Genomic DNA, 23751 nt, shown 5'->3' on the forward strand with positions numbered 1-23751 from the left:
ATAAAAGTAATGATATGACCAGCCGAAACAATTTCAGCCTTCGAAAAACCCTACCGACCACTTAAAATATATAAAAATAAATAAAATTCCATTTTTCTTTTTATAAAATAAAGTTTTTAAATTTTATAAAATTTCCAGTCAAATGTCAAATACACGCCCAACGTGCTGTTTTGTTTTCTTTTTTCTTTTTTCTTTTCCTTCTTCCCTCAATTTCACCATAAAAGAAACACCGTTTTCATGGCGTTTAATTTTTTTCAACTTTCCTTCCTTTTTATATAAATCCCATTTCATCTCTTCCATTTTCATCCCCCAAATTTCATCTCTTTTCTCTCCTTCTGACAGTGTCTTCAAATGGCGTCCAAAGCTTTAATGAAGCCAACCTTGAACTTTAAACATGGTACCCTAAAGAACAATGAAGCTCAAGTTCAGTTACATTCTTTTGGTCAAGTTTGTTTCCCGGGAAAGAATGGGTTTTCTTCGTCGAGAAAATCTGCTGTCGTCTCAGTAGTAACAACGAAGACAGCATCGCCAGCGACGGTGGTGGCAGTGCCTGTGAAAACTGGTTCGACGGTTTTGTTATCCCAGAAATGGAGAGAAATCCAGGGGTTAAACAACTGGGAAAGCTTGGTGGAACCTTTGCATCCTCTCCTTCGAAACGAGATAATCCGATATGGCGAGTTCGTTGCCGCTTGTTATAAGGCTTTTGATCTCGACTCGAACTCGAAACGTTACTTGAATTGTAAGTATGGCAAAAAGAACATGTTGAAAGAAGTGGGAATGGATGATTCTGGGTACGAAGTGACCAAGTACATTTACGCCACCCCAGACGTCAACATCCCAATCCAGAACGACGCCGCACCTGGTCGTTGGATTGGGTACGTAGCCGTTTCATCGGACGAAGTGACGAAACAGTTAGGAAGAAGAGACATGTTGGTTACGTTCAGAGGGACGGTGACGAACCACGAATGGGTAGCCAACTTTATGAGCTCACTAACCCCAGCACGCCTCGATCCACTCCATGATCGCCCAGACGTGAAAGTAGAATCCGGGTTTTTAAGCTTATACACATCGGAAGAAGCCGAGACCAAGTTTGGCCTTGAGAGTTGCCGGCAACAGCTATTATCCGAGGTTTCGAGGCTAATAAACAAATACAAAGGCGAAGAATTAAGTATCACTTTAGCTGGTCATAGCATGGGAAGTGCTTTAGCCCTACTATTAGCCTATGACATATCAGAGCTTGGGTTAAACAAAGCTGATGATCATCGTAAAATACCAGTCACAGTGTTCTCTTTCGGGGGACCAAGAGTTGGTAACTTGAGCTTCAAGCAAAGATGTGAACAATTAGGGGTTAAAGTATTAAGAATTGTGAATGTCAATGACCCCATCACCAAGCTACCAGGTGTGTTATTCAATGAGAATTTTAGGGGTTTCATCGGCGGCAGCAGATATGAATTCCCCTGGTTCGCTTGCTCCTGTTACGTCCACGTCGGGGTCGAATTAGTCCTCGACTTTTTCAATGTTCAAAACCCTTCATGTGTTCATGATCTTGAAACCTACATCAACTTACTCAAATGGCCTCAAAGATTAGGGATTCAAAAAGAGGGTTTTGATTGGATGAACAAAGCTAGGGATTTGCTTACAAGTGCTCAAAGCCTTAACATCAATTTGATGCTATGGAAAGATGTTGCAATCAACATGGTAAACATGGTTCAATCTCAAAGAACATAAAAAAAATGTATATTTTGTTATCTGTTGTTAGTTTTGTATATTATTAACCCTAGGGCTAGACTTAAAAAGGTGAAAAATTAGCTAACTTTTACATTTAGGGTAAATATTTTTGTAATCTCTAAGAAAAATAAAGAGATTATCTTGAAACAATAACAACTTAGTGTATAGATTATTATTTAAAGGCTATTCTTTTGCATTTTTGTTTACACTTAATATATATAATAGAATTATCCGATGATCAAACTCGAGATGAGGGTTAATTGAATAAAGATAAAGGTATAAAGATGATTAGATGATCGGACTCTGCATTGATGTATGCATTTGGGGTTCAATCAATAGCTCACATGAATGCTTGATTATAAGCAACTTTTTTATTTTTGATTTAACCCTAACCTTATTTATGGTAATAGTTATCTTTCTGATTATGAAAAATTACCTTCCTTTTATTCATTATTAGCATCGTTCTCGTTCACATATTTAGAATTTAATCTCTACTTTTATTTTCAAAAGTTTATTTTTTGTATTTTCAGATTTAAAATTTATGTCCAGTTGTTATCTTCGTTAAAATTCTTCTATTAAATTTCTTGTTGTATCATTCTAAATTAATATATATTCAATTGGAAGTCATGTAACATTAAAAATAATGTTCAAAATATTGATTAGAATTTTCTTAAAAACACTTGCTCAAAGGTCAACATTTGATTAAAGTAGTTAACAATATTAACTATTTAGATTAACTAATGACATTATAAAAGTAAAGGAACCGAATTATCTAAAAAATGAAGTATATTATAAAAACTACACGTCAATCGCTAAGACTCTTAAAACATTCAAATTATATATAAGCATATAATATTTTAATATAAAAATTAAAAATATTAACTATTTCGAACTAATTAATAATATTATAAAGTGATCAAATCATGTTAAAAATTAATATATATATATATATATATAATATATATCAAATTTAAGCATATTAAAGAACCAAAATTAAAATTTAATTATTTTTTTACAATGAAAAGGAAAAAAAGTATACCCATGTGTCATTGGAAGGAAAATCCTTTCATCTTTCTATAGATATATAATTGTTATAAATTTGTAAAGGAAAAGATATAGATTGTTATAAAGGGTAAATTTTACGTGTATTTATGGACCGACTATTTGACTTCATGGATTTCATGAACGTTTTCGACGTGAAATCAATAGGATGGTGTGGTTTTATGTTGTTTAATATTAGATGTATTTGTAATGAATATATTTATAACTTACATAATATATAAATATAAAATATTTTAACCACGTCGATTGAGTATTAACTCGATTGGTATGGTTATTACTGTCAATGAGGAAAGACATAAGTTTTAGTGCTCTGAAAGCGCATTAACATCCTATTTATGAGTTAGGAGGGGTTATGGGTAGTTCTAGGTATTTGTGTAAAAAAAAACATATATAAACAGAACCTATGATGAGATTGCTCAAAAAAAGATAATTTAACTACAATTATGATACCATACAATATATGATCGAAAGAATGATAAATCAACCCTAGAATGTTGCTTTCATTGACTTTACTCGATAAATTAAAAAATTTTGAAAATTTTATATCCTCAAGATGTCGAGATATGATATTCGTGTTCACCAGGGATGAGTTTAGAAAATTATAAAAAGAAATTGGAATTGATTTTTAATCAGTCAAAATATAATTTTAGAATGATTAAAGTATAATTCTATTATTTTAAGAGAGCTGAAATACCTTTTTTTTTCATTTTTGACAAGACTAAAACTCCTGCCTGCCCCGTTTGCATTCATTATCGGTATTCTCTAGTGATGTTAGATATGAATATGTATTTATATTTAAAAAATGTTTTTTATAATATCCTTGTATTTATATAACATAAAATATAAATAAAAAATATGAATATTAACTTATTGTCCCTTAGATCATTTGGCACCATTATCTTTGCATTATCGTAGAGGACGTGGGTAGGTTGGATGTATCTAAGCGCGTTTTTTTCTTATTTAAAGATTTAAGGGTTATAAGTAGAAGTATTATATAAAAAAATATTATTATTATGCTTTATTTGTATATTTTATATCCCAATCATGTTCAATGTTTCATATTTATCTTATATTTAAAACCCATGATTGAGTTAGTCTCATTAGTCAATCGAACGCCAACTCAATTGAAAAATAGCTAATACATCCTTTTTTGTTTTACAAAATAAAATTATATTATTATAAGAATATTTTTATTTTTATATATTTTTATAAAAAGCAATAAAAAAACCCACACCATAAAATTTTTGATATTCTAATAATTCAATATTTTTTATATAAAATACTTCACTTAGAATTAGTATTATACTTTAATCATATAAAATACATAAATATATTGATAATTTTTCTTCTTCTTCTTCTAAAACTTGGACCAACGTTTTTTAAGCACATCATTCGTCTATGCATGGAGCAAGTGTGAAAATAATTGAATACTAATCTAATTATTACGTTAATTATATTTTTTTCACATTTTATCTTATAATTTCTTTTCTCAAGGTATTTACCGGAACGAACTTGATAATTAATCATCCATATTTTATAAACTCTTTTACCCGAGATAAGAATCAAATCTTCAATCACTGGTTAAAATAAGAGAAATTCTTACATCTTACTTAATTCCATGATTATATATATATAATTTTAATATTACACAATTTGGGAACAAAATAATTTTTTTTTATGTAGATAAGAATGTCTGCAATCGTGCATGCAAATTATGAAAACCGACACACACAAAAAAACTGTGGAAGAGTGAAACACGTGAAAACTCATTTCTGTCACTAAAAATTGCATTTTGTCTCAATCAAATCCAAGTGGGTCGCAATTTCCATGTTCGCTTGTTGTCCAAAAGTCTTGGATTTGTTTGAAAAAACAAAACATATTTTTTTAATATTAATATCAAATATTTGAATTAGAATATTTGGCTCAAACAATAGTGGAATTAATAATGGCATAATCACCATTAATTTGATACAGGAAAATTTTAGATTTTATAAGTAGATTGAGAGTATGGTAAATATCGTATTTTTTATACATTTAAAAAAAATTATTGTATCTTACAAGACACTTGTTGTACCTTAAACCCGTTTGTAGAGTTTAAAACACTCCACAAGCAATGTTTGAGATAATTTTTCTAAAATAATTAATAAATTGTGTAGAAGAGCATTGGATTGTGTTGAGAGGAAGTTAATTCCTTTCGAAGTGTCGTTAGTTTGAGTCGATAAATCCCTCAACGGCTGGTATTATCTCTGGGTTGAGTTGAGGTTTCCTCTTTCCGACTTTATAGAGAGCCTGAGTGCTAGAGGTAGGGTTCACAGAGTAGGAGCACCTTGTTAGATTAGGTTGTGCGCCACGCATGATATGATCTAATCAGGTTGGGAGACAAAATCTCGGCTTGTTGAGAGGTCTGTCGGCTTCGGACAGACGACATTTTGAATGATTCTCAAAAAAGAATCGATTTCCTCTTAACAGATTGAATATTTATATATTGGCAATGGCAACGTCAAAAATGACTGACTCCCTAAAGTGATAAAATTTTATTTCTGCTTCTTTAAAAATTCTAAAATTTATAAGTTAATACAATGGTAAACTGCAATTTGACTCCCTCTAAATGATAAAATTTTTGTTTAATCTTTTACAATTCTAAAATAATAAATTTGTACTTTAACTCCCATAAAAATTAATGAGTTCAATTAGATCTCACCTAAAATAAATTTATGACATCACCCTACTTTTTTATTTATACTAATATTGATTTTTCTTAAAATATTATGTATGTAAAATTATTTATGAATAAAAAGACTTTGCTTTCACATAACAAACTTGAATGATGGTAAGTTCACCTTCAATCTCTAGAGAGAGAGGAAGGAGAGAATGTGTTGAAATGGAATTAATTTTATTTTTTAAATTGATTTTTTGAAAAGTAATTATAAATTTTGTTTTTATAAATTTAAAATCCAATCAATTAAAAAATTCAATAAATTTGATATTTTAAGACTTCGAATTTTACAAGTTTAAATTTTGAAAAAAAAAGATTTTTATAAAGTTAAACATGCTATTTATAAAATATTTTTTCAAATTTGAATATGTGTTCGAGCGAAGTCAAAAGATGGTTGAAAAGTTAGGTATCTTTGAATTTGAGTTATTTTGAGTTTATATTCAATTTTGTTTCAATTGTTTACTGTTTGATTAATCACACATGGATTTAAATAATTTTAGATTCAATCTCGAATACTTTTCGAATCTAAACTTGAAAATGAAATTGAATCCAAAATTATTCAGAATCAAAAGAACATTTAAATTTAAAATTATCTAAACCTGAAAATCCAAGCCTAAATAATTTGAATTGAAAATAGCTCCATCCGAATCAATTCAAATCTATTTAAATCATTTAACTATTCATCTAAAATTTCTAAAATATATTTAACTTTTGTAAAATAAAACTTATAAAATATAAAACCTTAAAAGATCAAATTTATTAATAAGAAAATAAATTTTATTTTATTTTAAATCCCAATTTTATATAGAAATATATATTTGAGAAATAAAAAATAACATCAATTTAGAAAAAAAAAATCTTTATATGTCTTGTCATGTGGCATCTCAACTTTGCTTCAGACAGCAAGAAAAAAAGTGGAAGCTTGGCGTGTATCAAGTGCTTAATGTTTAAAGAGATTATCGAGTCAATATAGAGCTTTCTTGTTTAAGGATTTAAGTTCATAGTACAGCTTTGAAATTTATGAAGATTTGGTAAAAATGATATTTTAAAAAATGAATTTGGATAAAAAAAATTAGACTCAATTAAAGTATGATTTGAGTTTGAGCTTCAACACTTAAGGTTCGAGTCTGAATCGACTTTTTTTATATTGTAATATATTATATTACTTTATTTTTATATATTTTTAATTTATATTTAATAAAATAAATATATGATAATATACAATACTTTAATGTAAAACATTAAAAATATGTTACATTATCTATATTTAAAATTTAAATAAATTATCTATACTAATCATTTTCAAACACGAGTGTACTTGGTCAAAATTTGACTTTCATATTTCAAGTTGAATCGGGTTTAGGTAAGCATAGATTGTGTTAATACCATATAATAGTCTAGCTTGAGCTTAGCCCATGAACACTTCTAATAACAAAGTTGAAGCAGTAAGAATTTTGACATCCCAAGTTTGAGTCTCCCACTGTGTAAATTATGTGTGGGTTCTCTTCGAATTTTATTTTGATTTATATCCCACTACATGTAAGCTTTGTCTATATATATTCTGATTTTTAATCTAATTATGTTTTGTCTAATGTCAAACTTCTAACAATTTAGAGGGCTTCAAAGCATAGAAAGGAATGATCAAAATGTGTTGTTATGGGTGAAAAGAACACCAACATCCTTCTTTCGAAATGGGAGGACGGAGATGGAGCAACTTGTAAATGGCCATGTTATTGATGGTGGATTTAGCAATGACAAAGTTCAAGACAGGGAGAACTTGCTACACGATATGGAATTATATTCATTCTCATTACTATAGTTAGATTTGTTGGAAAAAATCTGATTTGAAAATTATTTTCTTGCACAACAAAAAATAAAAATTTTGAAAGTAGACCCGGTTTGTGATATTTATAACAATAAACCCTAGATCGAACTTGCACCTGTGTTTTTGAATAGACGAATCCTTGTCATTCTCGGCTTTCAACTAAACGATCTTCACTGCTATTCTCAAACCACAAACTGCTTCAAATGTGGGCTTGAACTATTCGAATCAAACACAGAATTAGAAATAGTTTTCTTTTCTTTAATGTGAAAACGTAAATTCTTTTCTCAAATAGAAACTGGCAGAATCATTATTCTGGAAAATATATTTATTTTAGAGAATAAAAATCTCTCTATTTTTTGGCAGAATAACGATATCTGAAAGTTGTATTAATAGCCCTACCAGTGTCATATATTTATAGGGAAAGAAGGTAGAAACCAAAATGAACTCCTAGTCTAACTAGGATGTAAGGGGCAGAAACCCTAGTTAATAATACTAGGGTTTGTTGTCTCACCTTATAACATAAGGGGCATTTGGGCCTCTTTCATATCGGGTCCAATTACAAGTACTTTTCGGGTTTTTAACCCAATACTTTATAATTTGGTCAAACCTAATATTTGTTTTTCTATTTCCTAAAAATAAACTTCAATATATTTCCAATTAAATAATTTTCTCAACCCAATTCTAATTCCGTTAAAATCATGACTTTACTGTAAAAAAGTATATGAGAAAATATATTTAATATTTTCGCATTCAACTGTTAGCTATGACCAAATGATTTTTTTTTTATTTTTGAAGTTCATTTAATTCAAGAAACATGAAATCATTTTTCAAGTCATTTTCATTTTCATTTTGGAGAAAGCCACATTCATTTCCAAATGATTTTATTTCTCCATTTTCATTTTCATTTTAGAGAAACCATAATCATTTCCAAATGTTTCATATTTCTTCATTTCTATTCATTTATGGTTTCAACAAGCTAGTGAATGAACTGATTGGACATATATAATTAAGGCTCAAATAATTTATAATAAGATTCAATTTTCTTCTATTAATTATAAACTCAATTAGTCACGAAGTCATTCCACTATAGTATCATAACTGAGCTCTCCCTAATAGCATACCATTACGAAAGTAACTCGATCAGTGTTCGTCCAATGACATTGTCATAAGTGTAACAGCTAAATTTTTCAGTGGTGTCGGAAACAGTGATTCGAGATCACTAAATCCGACGAGTAAGTTTAGAAATTTTAACAAATAATAATTATAGGCCAAGCGCAAACTTAAAAGAATTATTTTTAATTAGTAAATTTTGCGATTTTAAAAGAATTAATCAGGTAAATTTGGTTGAAAACGAGGTATCGAGACCTCGAATTTATAAATCAAGCCATAAATATTTTTATAAATATTTATGGAGTGTTATTAAGTTAGTATTAAAGTTTCGTTAGAAAATTTTAACGTTTGGTTAGTCAATTAATTAAAAAGGACTAAATTGAAAATAGTGCAAAATTTATTAAATTGTGATTAAATAGTTTAAGTGATTAAAAAGGAGGGATTTAAAAGGGAATTGGACCCAAATTGTATGGGCTGGACGGTTGGGCAAGAAAATCAGCAAAAAAGACAAGGAGGAACAAGGGCAAAATGGGAAATTTTGCAAATTAAACATATAAAACAAGACAAATTTGAAAAATCTAGAGATATCATCATTTTTCTTCAGAAAAAACGCCATGGGAGGTCTGAAAGCTGCTAGTTTTTCATACTTTGACATATGTGAATTCAATTCTTACCCTTTTCTTTGAGATTTTTAAGTTTTTGTGACTTTTACAATTAGGTCCAAGTGTTTAATTCATTAGTTTTTGATTTTATGAACAAAATTAAAAGCTATCATTGATAAGTGTTAGTTGTTTATTATGAAATAAAATGAATTTTAAGCTTTGATTTTGTTGTTTGATGATTTTATCAAGTAATTTCAATAGAAATTAATTTTAGGACCTAATTGTGAAAAAGTTGTGAATTAAGGTTGTGTTAAAATTCTGATTTTCAAAGATTGTGTAATATTTTAGAATGATGGTATAAAATGTTAATTGAGAAAAACTAGCTTAATAGATGGGCTAATTGAGCAAGGACTGAATTGTATGACCTTTGAAATTTAGAGGAAAAATGGTAATAAACATCTTGAACTAAAACAATATTGGACAGCAGAAGTAGACTAACTTTAAAAAATCACCATAAATTGTATAAATAGAATTAAAAGATGAATAAAATATGAAATTAAAGCTTATTGAGTCTAGTTTTTCATAGAAGAAACGGTGTAAGGAATGGATTTATAAATTATGAGATATAATGAATTTTGTGAGATAATGTTAGAATGAATTCGGGTTCCCCTGTTTTGAATTTGGAAAATCACCAAAAATTGGAGAAACTTAATTAGAGTCTCAAATTTATATGCTTAGAATCCTTAATGAGTCTATTTTCAATAGAAATCAATGGGAACATTATCCGAGTTTTGTACAGTGATATAATTAATTTTTAGTGAAGAGAGGTCAAAACTGTTGGATAGTGAAACAGGGGAAGATTAAATGAATAAACTGTACTAATTGGCTAAACCAAAAATTATTAAAATTTTATAGTGGAATTATATGTGCGTCTAGTTTTAGGGAAAATTTACCGATCTTAATTTTGAGCTCTGTATCTCGAATTATAAATAATTGAGTGACTATGACTCGTGTGAACAGATTGATGTGAGCATTAATAAGAAAATTGTGAAATCGTACTTACAAGAATGTTTTATACATTAAGGATGTGGAATGGAGAGGAGGAGGAGGAAAAATATATATGAATATTCAGTTAGCATGGCTAATTTGCATGTTTTAAGCTCATGGACTAAATTGAATAAAAGTAAAACTTTAGGGGGCAATTTTGTAAAAATGTCAAAAATGACTAAATTGAAGGGAATAAATTGTTTTATTATCTAAATTAATAAATTGAATGAAATTATCAATTTAAGATTGGGTGAAATTTGGGAAAATGGTAAATTACCAATATGCCCCTAAATCTTGGTATTTCTGCAATTTAGTTAGGTAGGTTCGGATACCCTGAATGAGCATGTAAATATGAAAATTTAAGTATTGTATCGTATTTTATATGATATTTTGAATTGAATATATGAAAAGGATGTTACATGAAACATGAAAATGAATACTAAATAATATAAATTAATTGAAATTATTCTGAAAATTTCGGTAATGCCTCGTATCCTATCCCGGTCTCAGGTACTGGTATGGGGTATTACAATAAGTTTGTTACCCTCATAAGTATCCTTAATCCATTTAGGGTAATATTCGTTCTCCTAATATGATCCTATTTTATCTCACGGTAATCATTATATTTTCCTATATGAAAAGTTAATTACTATCAAATAGTAATCCAATCATCCATTACAAAGACGAACGGCTCGTGGCCACATTTATTTTTCATTAACCATATAATGCCAATTAAATATCATTTACCCATGTCTTGGGCTGTAAATTCTACTGTTGTGAATGACGCTACATACTACAAAAGTCATACACCTAACGTGTAACGACCCGTTTTCGGTGAAATCAGAACAGTGGTTTCGGGACCATAAATCCGAGGTCATAAAATTTATTTTAATATTATTTTATGGTCTATAGCATGTTAGAATTATGGTATAAAAATATCGTTAAGAAATTTTATCGTTTGTATACTCAATTTGTGAAATACGACTAAATCGCATAAAATACAAAAGTTGTGTTCTATTAGCTAAAAATGTCAAATAGCTATAGAAATTTAAATTAGAGGTCTTTATTGAGTAATTAAACCATTAATTGAGGTAGTGGATGTACATGGATTTCAATCATGAAATTTGACATATTAGGTTGGTATTAGGTGTGGTAAAAGATAAAATAATAAGGACAAACAAAAAGAAAGCTATCATCTTTCTCACTTTCTCCTTCCCCGAACGTTTCTAGTAGAAGAAAATAGCCATGGAAGCTTGAAAATTTCAGCAACATAAAACCCTTGCATGTAAGTGATTCTTTGTCCCGTTTTTGTTGATTTTTATGTTTTCAGGACCATTGTAGCTTAAGCTAGCTAAATATGGGACTAATTTGCAATATGATTGAAAGTTAAGGGTTTTTTAATTAGAGCATATTGGTTGTTTTTGAAGTTTAATGGAAGGAAATAAATCATTGTTGTTGATTAAACAACTTTTGTTAAGTGATTTTTAGTGAAATTGTCATTTGAGGGCTAAATTGAAAAATGTGAAATTTATGTGATAAATGTGTGAATTTGTGAATTATATGGGCTGCTATGAGCACCTATAAAATTCAGCTAGGCTTAGGTGTAGATAAATTTACATGAATTTCATTTTACGAGCCCAGGGACTAATTTGTAAAAAAGGTCAAAAATATAGAGGCAAAATGGTAATTTTGCCATAGCATGAAATTTGGATCGAATTAATTAGAAATATGTTTAAATGAGTAAAATTTGATTATATAGATCAAGAAAAGCAACTTTCGGAACAAAATCGGAGAAAAGATAAAGTTATGGATTAAATAACCGTTATCTCCATGCAAATTTGAGGTAAGTTCGTAGACTCAAACTTAATTTTATTTTTAATTATGATTTAAATTAATTAATGATAAATTAGCTCTTGATATAAAATGTAAGCATATTATGGAATTAATGTTAAGGAAAATAAATGAGGAATTTATGGAAATGAATAATCAATATCGTTGGTTTATCCGACTAGCGCTGGACGCAATTATTGTTAGTTTATCCAACTAGAGTTGGGCGCAATTATTGTTGGTTTATCCAACTAGAGCTGGGTTCACAGTTATTATTGCTGATATATCCGACTAGCACTGGGTGCAAATACCATTGGTTTATCCAACTAGAGTTGGGCTCACAATTATTATCTTCGGTATATCCGACTAGCACTGGGTGCAAATATCGTTGGTTTATCCAACTAGAGCTGGGCTCAAAATTATTATTGTTGGTATATCCGACTAGAGCTGGGCTCAAAATTATTATCGTTGGTATATCCGACTAGCAGTAGGTGCAAATATCTTTGGTTTATCCAACTAGAGTTGGGCTCACAATTATTATCGTCAGTATATCCAACTAGTGTTGGGCTCAAATATAGATGGTTTATCCAACTAGAGCTGGGCTCACATTCACTATCGTCGATTAATCCGACTAGCGCTGGGCGCAAACTCATCTGCAGTAAGGTTACTTGAATTATCGAAAGAACTGAAATCTTATTTGGTTAAGTTATAATTTCATACTAATATTGATTATTTTTGTGTTTAGCTAATAAATGAAGCCTATTAATGGTAAATTGATTTACATGTTAGCACATAGTGTACGAGACAATCGCTTATCTGGTATTATTCTAAGTGGGTCAACGGGCACAGTGCTGTTACAAGGTTTTATAAGTTCAGTATAAACTAGTACAAATATGTACGCGAAATACGTGGAAATGATATACATTTATGACATATGAATTCATGGCATGGCGAACTTGATTGATGATTATGTGTTAGGCTTTTGGACCAAATTGAGTTATGATGTGCCTTGTTTTACTTATTTAAATTATGGTTAAACGGGTATGAAAAAAAAGGGAAAGATTGTCAAATGCTTCAATTAGAATTGCTATGAAAGCACGGTAAGGTATGAATTATTAGATGATCGAAATAAGCTTAGACACATGCTTGAAAAGGTGAATGCATTTAAGTAGTGTGTACTTATGCTATGATGTTTTGAGATGGTTTGTTAGTTTATGTGATAATTAAAATTTGAGAGGCCAATGTTGTTTAGGCTAAGGCCAAGATATGTTAGATTGATTAAAGTGGCTTATGATTATAAATTGAAGTGATAAGCTTTATTTTTGAATTACGAACTTACTAAGCAATACATGCTTACTTTGTGTTAATTTCTTTATGTATTTAGAAATCGGAAGCTCGTTCGGGTTGGAAGTTGGCAGAGATTTCATCACATTATTTATCAGTTATTTTGGTATTGTGGTTTTATAATCTTGGTTATAATGGCATGTATAGGTCATTTTGGCCAATGGTAGTCTATATGTTTTTTGTGTTTTTAGCCATTCAATTTGGCTTGAAAATGTTATATGTTTTGTTATGTAAATATGTGTAAATGACTTTATGATATGTGGTGTATGGTTGCCAAGTGAATGTCTTGTTTGTGAATTGGCATTTTGTGTACTAAATGGTTGAAATTGAGATATGATATGCATGTTATGTAACAGCCCGATTTTGGGCCTAGTCGGAACAGTGGTTTTGGGACACTATTTCGAGGCCAGAGAAAATTATTTTAGTATTATTTTATGTGTTATAATATGATTTTATAAATGCATGTTAATTTTGGTATATTAATTTTAGCGATTTCTAGTCCAATTTCGAAAAAGGACTAAATCGCGTAAAAAGTAAAAGTTGTGTTTTAATACCTAAAGGTGTTAAATTGCCTTGTATCTTAAATTGGGGGTCTTTAAAGTGAAATTAGGCCATTGAAAGTGTGATGGCCGGCCATGGGAGACAAAATAGTTGAAAAGTCAAAATTAGACAAAATAGTTTTATTATTAACAAATAAAAAAAAAAAAAAGCTATCATTTTCTCTTCCCTTCACGAAATATGCAGCAAAGAAAGGGTTTTGAAGCTGGAAAATTTCAGCAACATATTTCCTTGCTTCTAAGTGATTTTAATGTCTTTGCTTGATGATTTTTATATTTTTAGAACCCTACAAAGATGAGCTTTCATATGAGGGTCTATTTTGCAAAATGATGAAGAGTCTAGGGTTTTGCCATGAGAGTAAATGTGTTGTTTTCTGTGTTTTATGGAAGATTATGAGTCCTAGTTGTCTAATAAACAACTTTTGTGAAAGAAATTGCATGAAAACACCTTAAAAAGGGCTAGATTGCTAAGTTGTAAAATGAGTTGTAAATGTGTGAAATAGTTGAAATTATGAGTTGCTATAGTTATGAAAATGGTTCATATAGACTCAAGGAGTAAAGAAATGTGATAAAAATTATTTTACGAGCCTAGGGGTAATTTGGTAATTTTGGCAAAATATAGGGGCAAAATTGTAAAAATTGCCCAAGTGTGTCAATTGACTAATTTGATCAGTACATTGTTTTAATAAGTTGAATGTGATATTTTAGATGATGAAAATCGAGATTTGGACCCAGAACGGAAAGAAATCGATTAAGGGATAATTACGTCTTTTTTTTCACCTTTGTGGTATCGAGGTAAGTTCATGTGTAAATAATGTAGCATAATTTTTATTTTTAGTTATTAATGTTAAATATATGATATGCTGATTTTTATCATGAAATATATGCTTTGTGGTTATTTTCGAATAAAATGCAAGTTATGTGTATTATCTGTTAAATATAAAGTGCTAACGAGTATTGGTTTTAGTATTTTACGGAAGATGGCAAGGATATGTGTTCGAGGAAAATCCCGTTTGAACCTTAGGAATAGATTAGGATACAAGTGACATGTCACTAGGATGGTTGAGCATCCGAACTCGTTGAGTTGAGTCCGAGTTCACTTATGGATGCGAATGTTCGAACTCGTTGAGTTGAGTCCGAGTTCGTGAGATGTAACTAGGCATGTTCACTTATGGATGCGAACGCCCGAGCTCGTTGAGTTGAGTCCGAGTTCACTTATGGGCGGGTTACATGGTAGCTTGGCTACATCTGTGGCACTTATGTGCAAACTTTCCATGTATCCGAATTATATTCCGATGTGTTCAACGGGTAAAATTCTACTCAAATGGAGGAATACTCGAGATGAAAGGGACGTATTGATAAATGTTGTGAAATGGATACTTTGAACAGGTATGTACTTAACCCTCGAGTTGAAAACTCGACATAACAACAAAATGGTAAGATGGTAAATGAAAATGTGATATGAATGTCTTGGTGAAGATTATACAAACGATGTTGTATTAATTTTGTGAACAATGATCATAAATGAGTAATTTAGCCTTGACAGATTTGAGTTACTGCAGTAGTGTAACTTTGAAAATACACTAAAAATAGTGGAAAATGAGTTAGAGGCAGAATAAAATATGGGATTAAAGCTTAATGAGTCTATTTTCACATGAAAGAAACAGAGGAAGAAAAATAATTCTATATTATGTGATATTTAAATTCTTGTGAAACAGGGTCTGAATAAATTCGAGATCCATTGTTCTGACTTTATAAATTCACCATAAATTGTACAAAAATTATTAAGAGTCATACCTTACATGCATGGATTCCTTATTGAGTTTATTTTTAAGAGAAATAAACGATATGGTCGTTGGAATTCTGTACAGGGAGAAATTCGGTTCAAAGTACACAGGGGTCAGAGTGGTCATACCCTGAAACAGGGGAGATTTTAACTAATAAACTGTACTAATTGGCCCAACTAAAAATTCTAGAAAAAAATTAGTAAGTAGACATATGAGTATAGTTTCAAGAGAAATAGACGAGAACATTATTCGAGTCTTGTACTATGAGATAATTGAACTTTAGTACAGAAGGGTTGGAACTGTCAGACAGTGAATCAGGGGTAACTTTGAGGAATAAACTGTACTATTTGGCTTAACTAAAAATTATGAAAATTTTATTGAAGAAAGGAAAATAAGTCTAGTTTCAGGAAAAATTAACAGAACTTAATTCGGAGTTTCGTAGCTCCAGATATAAATAATTTAGTGACCATTGCTCAGAAAGACATCTTGTAGTGAACTTGAGAATATGTTGTAAACATTGATAAAACAAGTTAATGAGTGCTTATTGTTTTCATATGAACTTACTAAGTGAAAGCTTACCCCCCTCTTCTTTCTCATGTTTTCTAGAGTTTCCAGTTTAGCTCGGGTTGGAGGCCGTCAAAGATATTATCACACTGTCAAGCTAACGCTATTGGTGTAGTGATTTCAAGTACTTTGAGCCTATGGCATGTATAGGAGTTTAAATATTAGAGTATGTGATATGGCTTTAACCATATGCGTTGGCCTATTTTGATTATGGGGTTGTAAATCTATTTTAATTATGCATGCATGTGCTATGGTATTATGTGATGAGTTTATAATGATTATAGTATGAATGCGGTAAAGATGTGAGTAAAATCTATGATATCTATTGCATGTGAAACTGCCATAATCATGACATGTTAGGAATGTTTAAGTACCTAATTTTGCCATGTTATATGTTATTGTATAAGTATGCGTGTATCTATTGTGAGTGTGACAAAATGGCTTGGAAAATAGCCTTGTATTTGTCCAGGTTTTTGGACACGGGTTTGGGACACGGGCGTGTCCTAGCACACGGGCGTGTGCTCTATACCCAGACTGGCGTATGAAGCCTTGATGCAAGAGATTTTCTAAGTTTTTCATGAGTTCTCGGTTGGGTCCCGAACCACTCCGGATATATGTTTTGGGCCTCGTAAGCCCGTATATGGGACAGATTGTATGTGAAAATAAAATTTTTTAATTATTTGAGATTTCATGGCCCTGTTTAGTATGGAAGTGTTAGTAAAAGTCAGGTAGTACCTCGAACCCCGTCCCCGCGTCGGATGCGGGCGAGGGGTGTTACATGTTAAATTTTAGGCACAAAGTCTCCTTTATGTGTTTGACTATTTAGATAGATTTTTGAAAGTATCATGGTTGTGTGTGATCTTATAAGATGTTATAAGCTTGTTATTGATTGGTTTTGAATGTCTAAATATGCCATGTTTATAAGCACATTGAGGTGTCTTGGTTGGTCCCAAGTTGGGTGAGAAATATGGTTTGAAAAATGGCCTATTTCCGTCCACACAGGCAGAGACATGGGCATGTGTCTCAGTCGTGTGTGACACACGGCCTAACACACTGGCGTATGTCTTGGTCGTGTGACCTCTACACCTAATTAATGCAAATTCAATTGTTCACACGGCCTAGTACACGGGTATGTTGCTTGGTCGTGTGACCCAAGTCAGAGAGTTACACGGGTATGGGGCACGAGCTGGGACACGACCGTGTGCCTCACATCAAATGCCCACACGGTATGAGACACGGGCGTGTCACTTGGCTCTGTGAGCCACAAGGCCTCGCCACACGGGCGTGTGTCCCCTGCACTTAGGAGAAATTTTGTGATTTTGCGAAAAATTCTCCAAGCTTCTGGTTTAGTCTTGACTTGATTCTAATATTTATTTTGGGCCTCGAGGACCCATATAAGAGACTTTATGATTGATTATGAATGGTTCTTGATTTGAATGTGAGATGAACATGAAATGTCTGTTTGTTCGATTATAAGTCCAATAATGCTTCGTAACCTTGTTCCGGCGTCGGATACGGGTTAGGGGTGTTAATAATGCACCAGTTTTTGGTTCATTATCCATTCAAACTCAGGCTTTTACTTACATCAAAGTGTATGAGTCATGCATACATAACCCGTCATCCCCTTAAGATTTAGGTATGCCACACTATGAACATCACAAGTGAATAAATCTATAAACGGATTCAATATCTATTCTTCTTACATCTAGTCTGATGTACTATTAGTCCAGTCAGTTATATCCATGTCTCTACCTTCTAGGAGTCAACCGGTTTGCTCATTTTCGATTAGAATAATAACATGTTTATGCTCGTCTACTAATATAAGTTGTCTTTCCGTATCACAATTTGACCATGTAATACCACTTAGTATTAGTTTAAACATTAGACAATCAACAAGCAACATTTGCTTCCATTTTGCTTTGCGTGCAAAAATCATATGAGGACAATCATATAAAATATATCACTGTAATCAATATCAATCTATTTAAAAAAATTACAAGTTTACAAATGAATATACCACACTTAGGGTACCAGAATCAACAAGATTCAGACTCACTGAGGTTCGAAAGATGCCTGGAAATTCCTCTTTACAACAAGCCAATGACCTACTAGTATGGGAATTGTAGGGTTACAGGTCATCTCAGCTTCATCCCAATAGTTTGATAAATGGTTTGACTACACAACCCCCAAATAATGGAATTTTTATATTTAAACCCTTTAAAAATTTTAAGATTTTAAATTAATAAAGGTAAAATTTTACTTTGTTCTCTTAAAATGACAAAGAATTGATTCAATCCTTTAAAAATTATAAAGATATAAGCTATTAAAATGGTGAAATTGTATTTTTATTGTCGTAAAAATTATAAGTTAATTTCAACCCTAAAATTTTTCGAACTTTGCCCTGAATTATTCAATAATCAAAAATTTTAATACTAAACGAAAAAATTTATATAATAAAAATGTAGTAAATTTTCATTTCCTAATTTGACTTAGCAAATCATTTTAGATTGCTTTTCAACAACCCAATTGTAAAAATCCACATTCTAAAGTGATCACCAATCCCCAACACAATTTTTTTATATAATTCAATTTAAATTTATTATGTACAAAAATTTTATAATTAATGAATTATCATAAATTCATATACAAATTTACCAATGACTTTCACAAAATTAATTAATTAATTAAATCTAGGAAGTTTCCAAATTAATTATCAAAATTTTGCGTCTGGGTTCCATTTCAGATTTACTTCCATTAATTCCCCCCAGTTTTTGCTTTTATTTTATGAGTTGACCAAGTAATAATAATATTATTTATTCATTAAATTATTACAGAATTTGGTGGGAACTGTTGAGATTTTCTCATGATTTCTTAAAATATTGAATAAAAATTAATTAAAATTTTAACACGGTTTAAGTGGTGGCTGCTTGATTAAGTGTAATCATTAAATCCAATAAAAAAACCATAATTAAATAATTTTTTACCTTTTGTAAGATTCCGACCATCATTATAATTTTTTTAATTAACCCAAATTTAATTTAGTTTTGAAACTTTCAATGCCGATTTGTGGGACACTGTTTTTTTTAATTAATTTTTCATATCTTTTGAATATGACATCCTTTAATTGTGTTTGACATTTTTTCTGCTTTATATTTTATTCATTGACTTTCAATTAATTGTGAATGTTCATACGGTTCTACATTTTAGATTATATTGTTTAATTATTGAGGTTTTAATCGAATTAGTAATTAAATCGATTAATTTTTAATTTGATTGATATAATCTAATTATTTTTAATATTATATTAAATATGAAAGTGTATATTGTTTAATAATGTAAATAATGGTTTTTGATTAGTCGGGTTTTATAATTATTGTTTAAATTTAACATCGGATTCAAATGTAAAAATGTAATGATATGGGGATTAGAGTCAAATGATTGATTAAGTATAAAATAAAATATTATATCAAAATTTTTAAAACAATAAATTACGTTTGTCGATTGGTTTAGAGTGAATCTGTGCAAGAAGATGAAAAAAACCAGACTTAATTCATTAAAAATATAGGGATGGATTGTATAAATTAACCTAAAATTTTTGTTTGAAATGATGATTTAACGTACCGCGTCAACTTACCATTACACTGTTAACAACAATTAACGGCTCAGTGACTAAAATGTTACAAGGTGATAATGTAAGTGACTAAAACATAACACTTCAAACATAAGTGACTAAAATGTAACTTAAAATGACTATTTTAATAGTTTACCCTTAAAATCTTAAAAATAAAATGCAACGATGAATTATTTGCCTAACCTGACAAGACCGACCAACAAGCAATGCTTTGAACAAGAGATTATCAACTAATTGAACAATACAAATAATATAAATATTAAAAATTCAACCCTAAGTTGAATCTTCAACATGTACAACATTATTTACAGTAAATGTTTTGTTTCTCGACTATAATTGGTTTAAACCAACAAAAAGATGAAATAAAGTCTAAGGGCTAGTTTGGCAATGCTTTTGAAAAGTGCTTTTGAGAAGTGCTTTTAAAATTTTAGTTTAAAATTTGAGTGTTTGGAATTGCTGTTAAAAAGTGCTTTTGAGAAATAAAATGTCCATTTTAGACATGTTATTATCAAGTAACAAATATACATTTAAATAATATTTAAATTAGTTAAAATTATTATATTTTAATAAGAATATAAAAAATATATTATAATTTCTTGTTAATATTTTAATATATAAAATATAAATTTTAAATATTTTTAAGCAATAAATATTAATTATTTATAAAATTTAATTAGAGTATATAAACTATATTTTAAATATTTAAATATAACTATTAAATATTTTTAATTAGAATTTTAAAAATATTTTTTATTTTTAATTAATGATTTTAACACATTTATAATTAAGTACAAAAAAAAAAACTACTCTATTATTGAAGGGGTGAAAAAGTAATTAAACACTAAAAGTACTTTTGAGAGAGGAAAAGCTAAAAATTTTAATTTTTCCGTTTCAGAAGTGCTTTTCAAAAGCACTTCTGAAAAGCTAAAAATTTTAGCCAAAAATAATTTATTCTGTACAGTTTTTCTTCCAAAAGTGTTTTTGGAGCCAAAAATACTTTTGAAAAGCAACGCAGAATTGACCAGGTAGTAAAGTGTAGACTATTATTGCATGGTGGAGAGGTAACGTAGCCATAAACTTTAGAATAATGTTTTAAGTGAAGTAATTAATTGCATGAAAATAATGTTTAGTGGGACATGAAAAGTATTTTGTGATTAATTTAGCTAATCTTTTCAGTTAAGAGGGGCCACTTTTGCCTGCTAAAGCACAAACAAAGAGATGTGGGTAAAAATATTGGAAAATTTTTAACCCAAATATTTTTTTTTAAATTTTAATTGAAATTTAGTCTTTAATATCAATTAATAAATTAATTATCTAGAAAGAATGTTGCTAGTCCCTAGAGCTAGAAAAGTAGGCCAAGAAAAACATGTGTTTTTATTTTTTATTTTTAAATAATGCTGTGATGATTAAAATTATTTACCACATAAGAAGTGGATTTTAAGTTACTTTTTATTCTAATTCACTATGATGAGTAAGGTAAAAGAATAATAAAAAATTTTCTTAGTTTCCAAACACGCAGCTAAATATGACTAAAATTATGACATTTTGATCATTGCTTTTGCAGATTCAATGACTCCGTGAATCTAAATCTGAATTTAATGTTATATTTTAATATAATTGTACGAAAAATATTATCGATTGAATTAGTTTATAGTGTTTATATATTAAGAAAATAGTTTCACACAGTTAGTGGTGTTTAAAAAAATTGTAAATAATTGTCGATTGAGTCTTAACTCGATTAACATGAATATTGTCGTCAATGTAGGAAGATGTGAGTTTGAGTGCACTAAAGCGCATTATCATTCTATTTATAAGTTGGGGAGGGATTATGAATAGTTCTAGGCATTATGTTAAAAAGAACGAAAATTATATATTTTTAAACTTTAATAGAATCCAAATTTAGCGAATAAATTAAAAAAAAATTCAAAGAATAAGATGGGAAAAGTTGACAAGCTCTGGGATTGAATGCCACTACATCACCAAAAGTAATTTTGATTATTTTTTAAACAATGAAACAGTACATTAAGCTCAAACTTGAATTTTTTTTCAAAAGAATCAAGTCTTTAATATATCCCTGTTCAACTCATAAATACTTCGGACAATCAAAATAATTTATATGTAACTATAGTTAATATTTATATTTGTTTAATATAATCTTTTTAGGGTTAGTATCTTTCTTTATTATAATTATGAGCTTGATTAGGGTCTATTTTCTATGATGAAAGGTTGAATTTTTTAAAGTTAATGTTTTATTTATGAGTAAGTGGCGTATGATTTGGGTTGTGGGGTTTTATTTTTATTTTTGTTATAATTATGATTTTGTAGAAATTAATTTATATTATACTTAAAATTTTCTAATTAATTGATATCATGATTTAATTAGACAATAATTAAATTAAAATATGACTAAAAATCTATAAGTTAATTTTTGTATTTAAATTTTCTTTGTGGCATGTTTAAAATAGTAGGATTTATAATTATTTAAATTAAGATAATTGCTCAAATTAGTTATTGTCGTTAAAATTTTCGTCAATTTGCTAATGAATTGTGACTAAAGTTAGGGAGCTCATTGTAATTAATCCAAAACATTTTTTTTATTGGCAACATAAGATTAAAGTTTGTAAGTTTTCTCTTTTTTCTTCTTCTTGTTTGTTTCTTGAGAAAAGTAACAGAAAAGTAAAAGAGTACAATGAGGATAATTTAGACTCTTTTAAAACAATCGAACCTCACTCTTATGAACAACAACTAGTAAACGATACCTGTACTACTCCTATTAATATTACACTCGTAGGAAACAAAAATTAAAATAGTAAAACTTTAAAATTTTCTTTAATTAATATTTTAACAATAAAAATAAAGAGAAACTCTCCTGATTTATCTTCAACTCTGTGAGTTTACTTTTAATTTTCAAATTATAAAAAAAGAGAGTTAAGAATATGGTTGGAGATCATTTGTGAAATTATCATTTACCAATTGTTTGACACTTTTTTTATGACAGCAACGGCGTTTTAAATGCCAAAACTTCTTATTTCAATGCTATTTTCTCATTCACCAATTGGTTTTTTTGTTTTTGACAAATTCAACATCTTTATAAGTAAAATATAGAAAAATTGTTGATTTTGGTATAGCTTGTTGCTGAAATGAATTTGATTGTATAAATATTACTGGATTGTTAGGTCTTGATTTCACAATATGAAATTGATTACTGAGGGCTAAGAAGAACCTCACGGCAAGCAACAAGGCTGGAACCAAGACAAGAGGAACGGTGACCAGGATGTCAAGTTGAGGATGAAAGTGGGATTAGGTTGTTTTAAAAGTATCAAAACTATCTTCATTTTCCTCTGTTACTTTTCACAGAAAACAAATAAGGAGGAGGAAAAAGAGATATCTTACACACATTATTCTTATGTTGTAAATAAACCAAAAAAAGTATTCTGGATTAATTACAAAGAGATCCATAGCTTTAGCCAAAAGTAAAAAAAATGCCACATCTGCATTCCTTTAGCGGATTAACAAAATTTTTAACAAGTGACCAATTTGAGCATTTATCTTAATTAGAGTGACTAAAATGACAAAAAAAAATTTAGAGTGACCTATATAGGAACCAACACCATTTTAGAGTGATTTGCTGTGTAGTTATTCTCACGAGTTGATCGAACATCAAAGCAATTGAAAAATGATTAAAATTATATAATTTTAAGGGATAGTTTTTTTAAAGGATTTTCATAAAATCAAAGTTGATGGACTAAATTGAAAAAACTGTCAATTTATAGAACTAATGTAAAAATTCAAAAACCAATGTGAAAAAAATTCCAAATTGGGTACCTTTTTAAAAATATTTTATATTAAAAAATATATAAAGAGGAAAAATAATAATTGTAAAAACCTTCATTCATTTAGCTTTGGTCTCATTTTGGGCCGAGAGATCTGGATTTTGTCGAATTATCTGGG

The 23751-nt window shown here is 29.5% G+C and overlaps 1 protein-coding gene and 2 long non-coding RNA genes across 4 annotated transcripts; all 3 read left to right on the forward strand.

The window, feature by feature from the left end:
• Nucleotides 1-351: 351 nt before the first annotated feature.
• On the forward strand, nucleotides 352-1728 carry LOC108475370 (galactolipase DONGLE, chloroplastic-like). The gene has a single exon (XM_017777331.1). It carries the CDS (start codon nucleotides 352-354, stop codon nucleotides 1726-1728), a length of 1377 nt encoding a protein of 458 aa, XP_017632820.1.
• Nucleotides 1729-11251: 9523 nt separating this feature from the next.
• Nucleotides 11252-13578, forward strand: LOC128290280 (uncharacterized). 2 transcript variants are annotated; one of them, XR_008279970.1, is made up of 3 exons: nucleotides 11254-11375; nucleotides 11850-11933; nucleotides 13302-13578. It is a non-coding gene; the product is annotated as an uncharacterized LOC128290280 (long non-coding RNA). The 2 variants fall into 2 exon arrangements; XR_008279969.1 differs by lacking the exon at nucleotides 11850-11933 and having other exon boundaries at nucleotides 11252-11375.
• Nucleotides 13579-15087: 1509 nt separating this feature from the next.
• On the forward strand, nucleotides 15088-16455 carry LOC128290319 (uncharacterized). The gene is made up of 2 exons (XR_008280057.1): nucleotides 15088-15207; nucleotides 16212-16455. It is a non-coding gene; the product is annotated as an uncharacterized LOC128290319 (long non-coding RNA).
• Nucleotides 16456-23751: the final 7296 nt, after the last annotated feature.

The sequence above is a fragment of the Gossypium arboreum genome, chromosome 3 (assembly GCF_025698485.1).
Source record: "Gossypium arboreum isolate Shixiya-1 chromosome 3, ASM2569848v2, whole genome shotgun sequence".
Classification (NCBI taxonomy): domain Eukaryota; kingdom Viridiplantae; phylum Streptophyta; class Magnoliopsida; order Malvales; family Malvaceae; genus Gossypium; species Gossypium arboreum.

What these genes read in the sequence shown, in the direction of transcription:
- LOC108475370 (XM_017777331.1), top strand. Translation starts at nt 352, where the DNA reads ATGGCGTCCAAAGCTTTAATGAAGCCAACCTTGAACTTTAAACATGGT.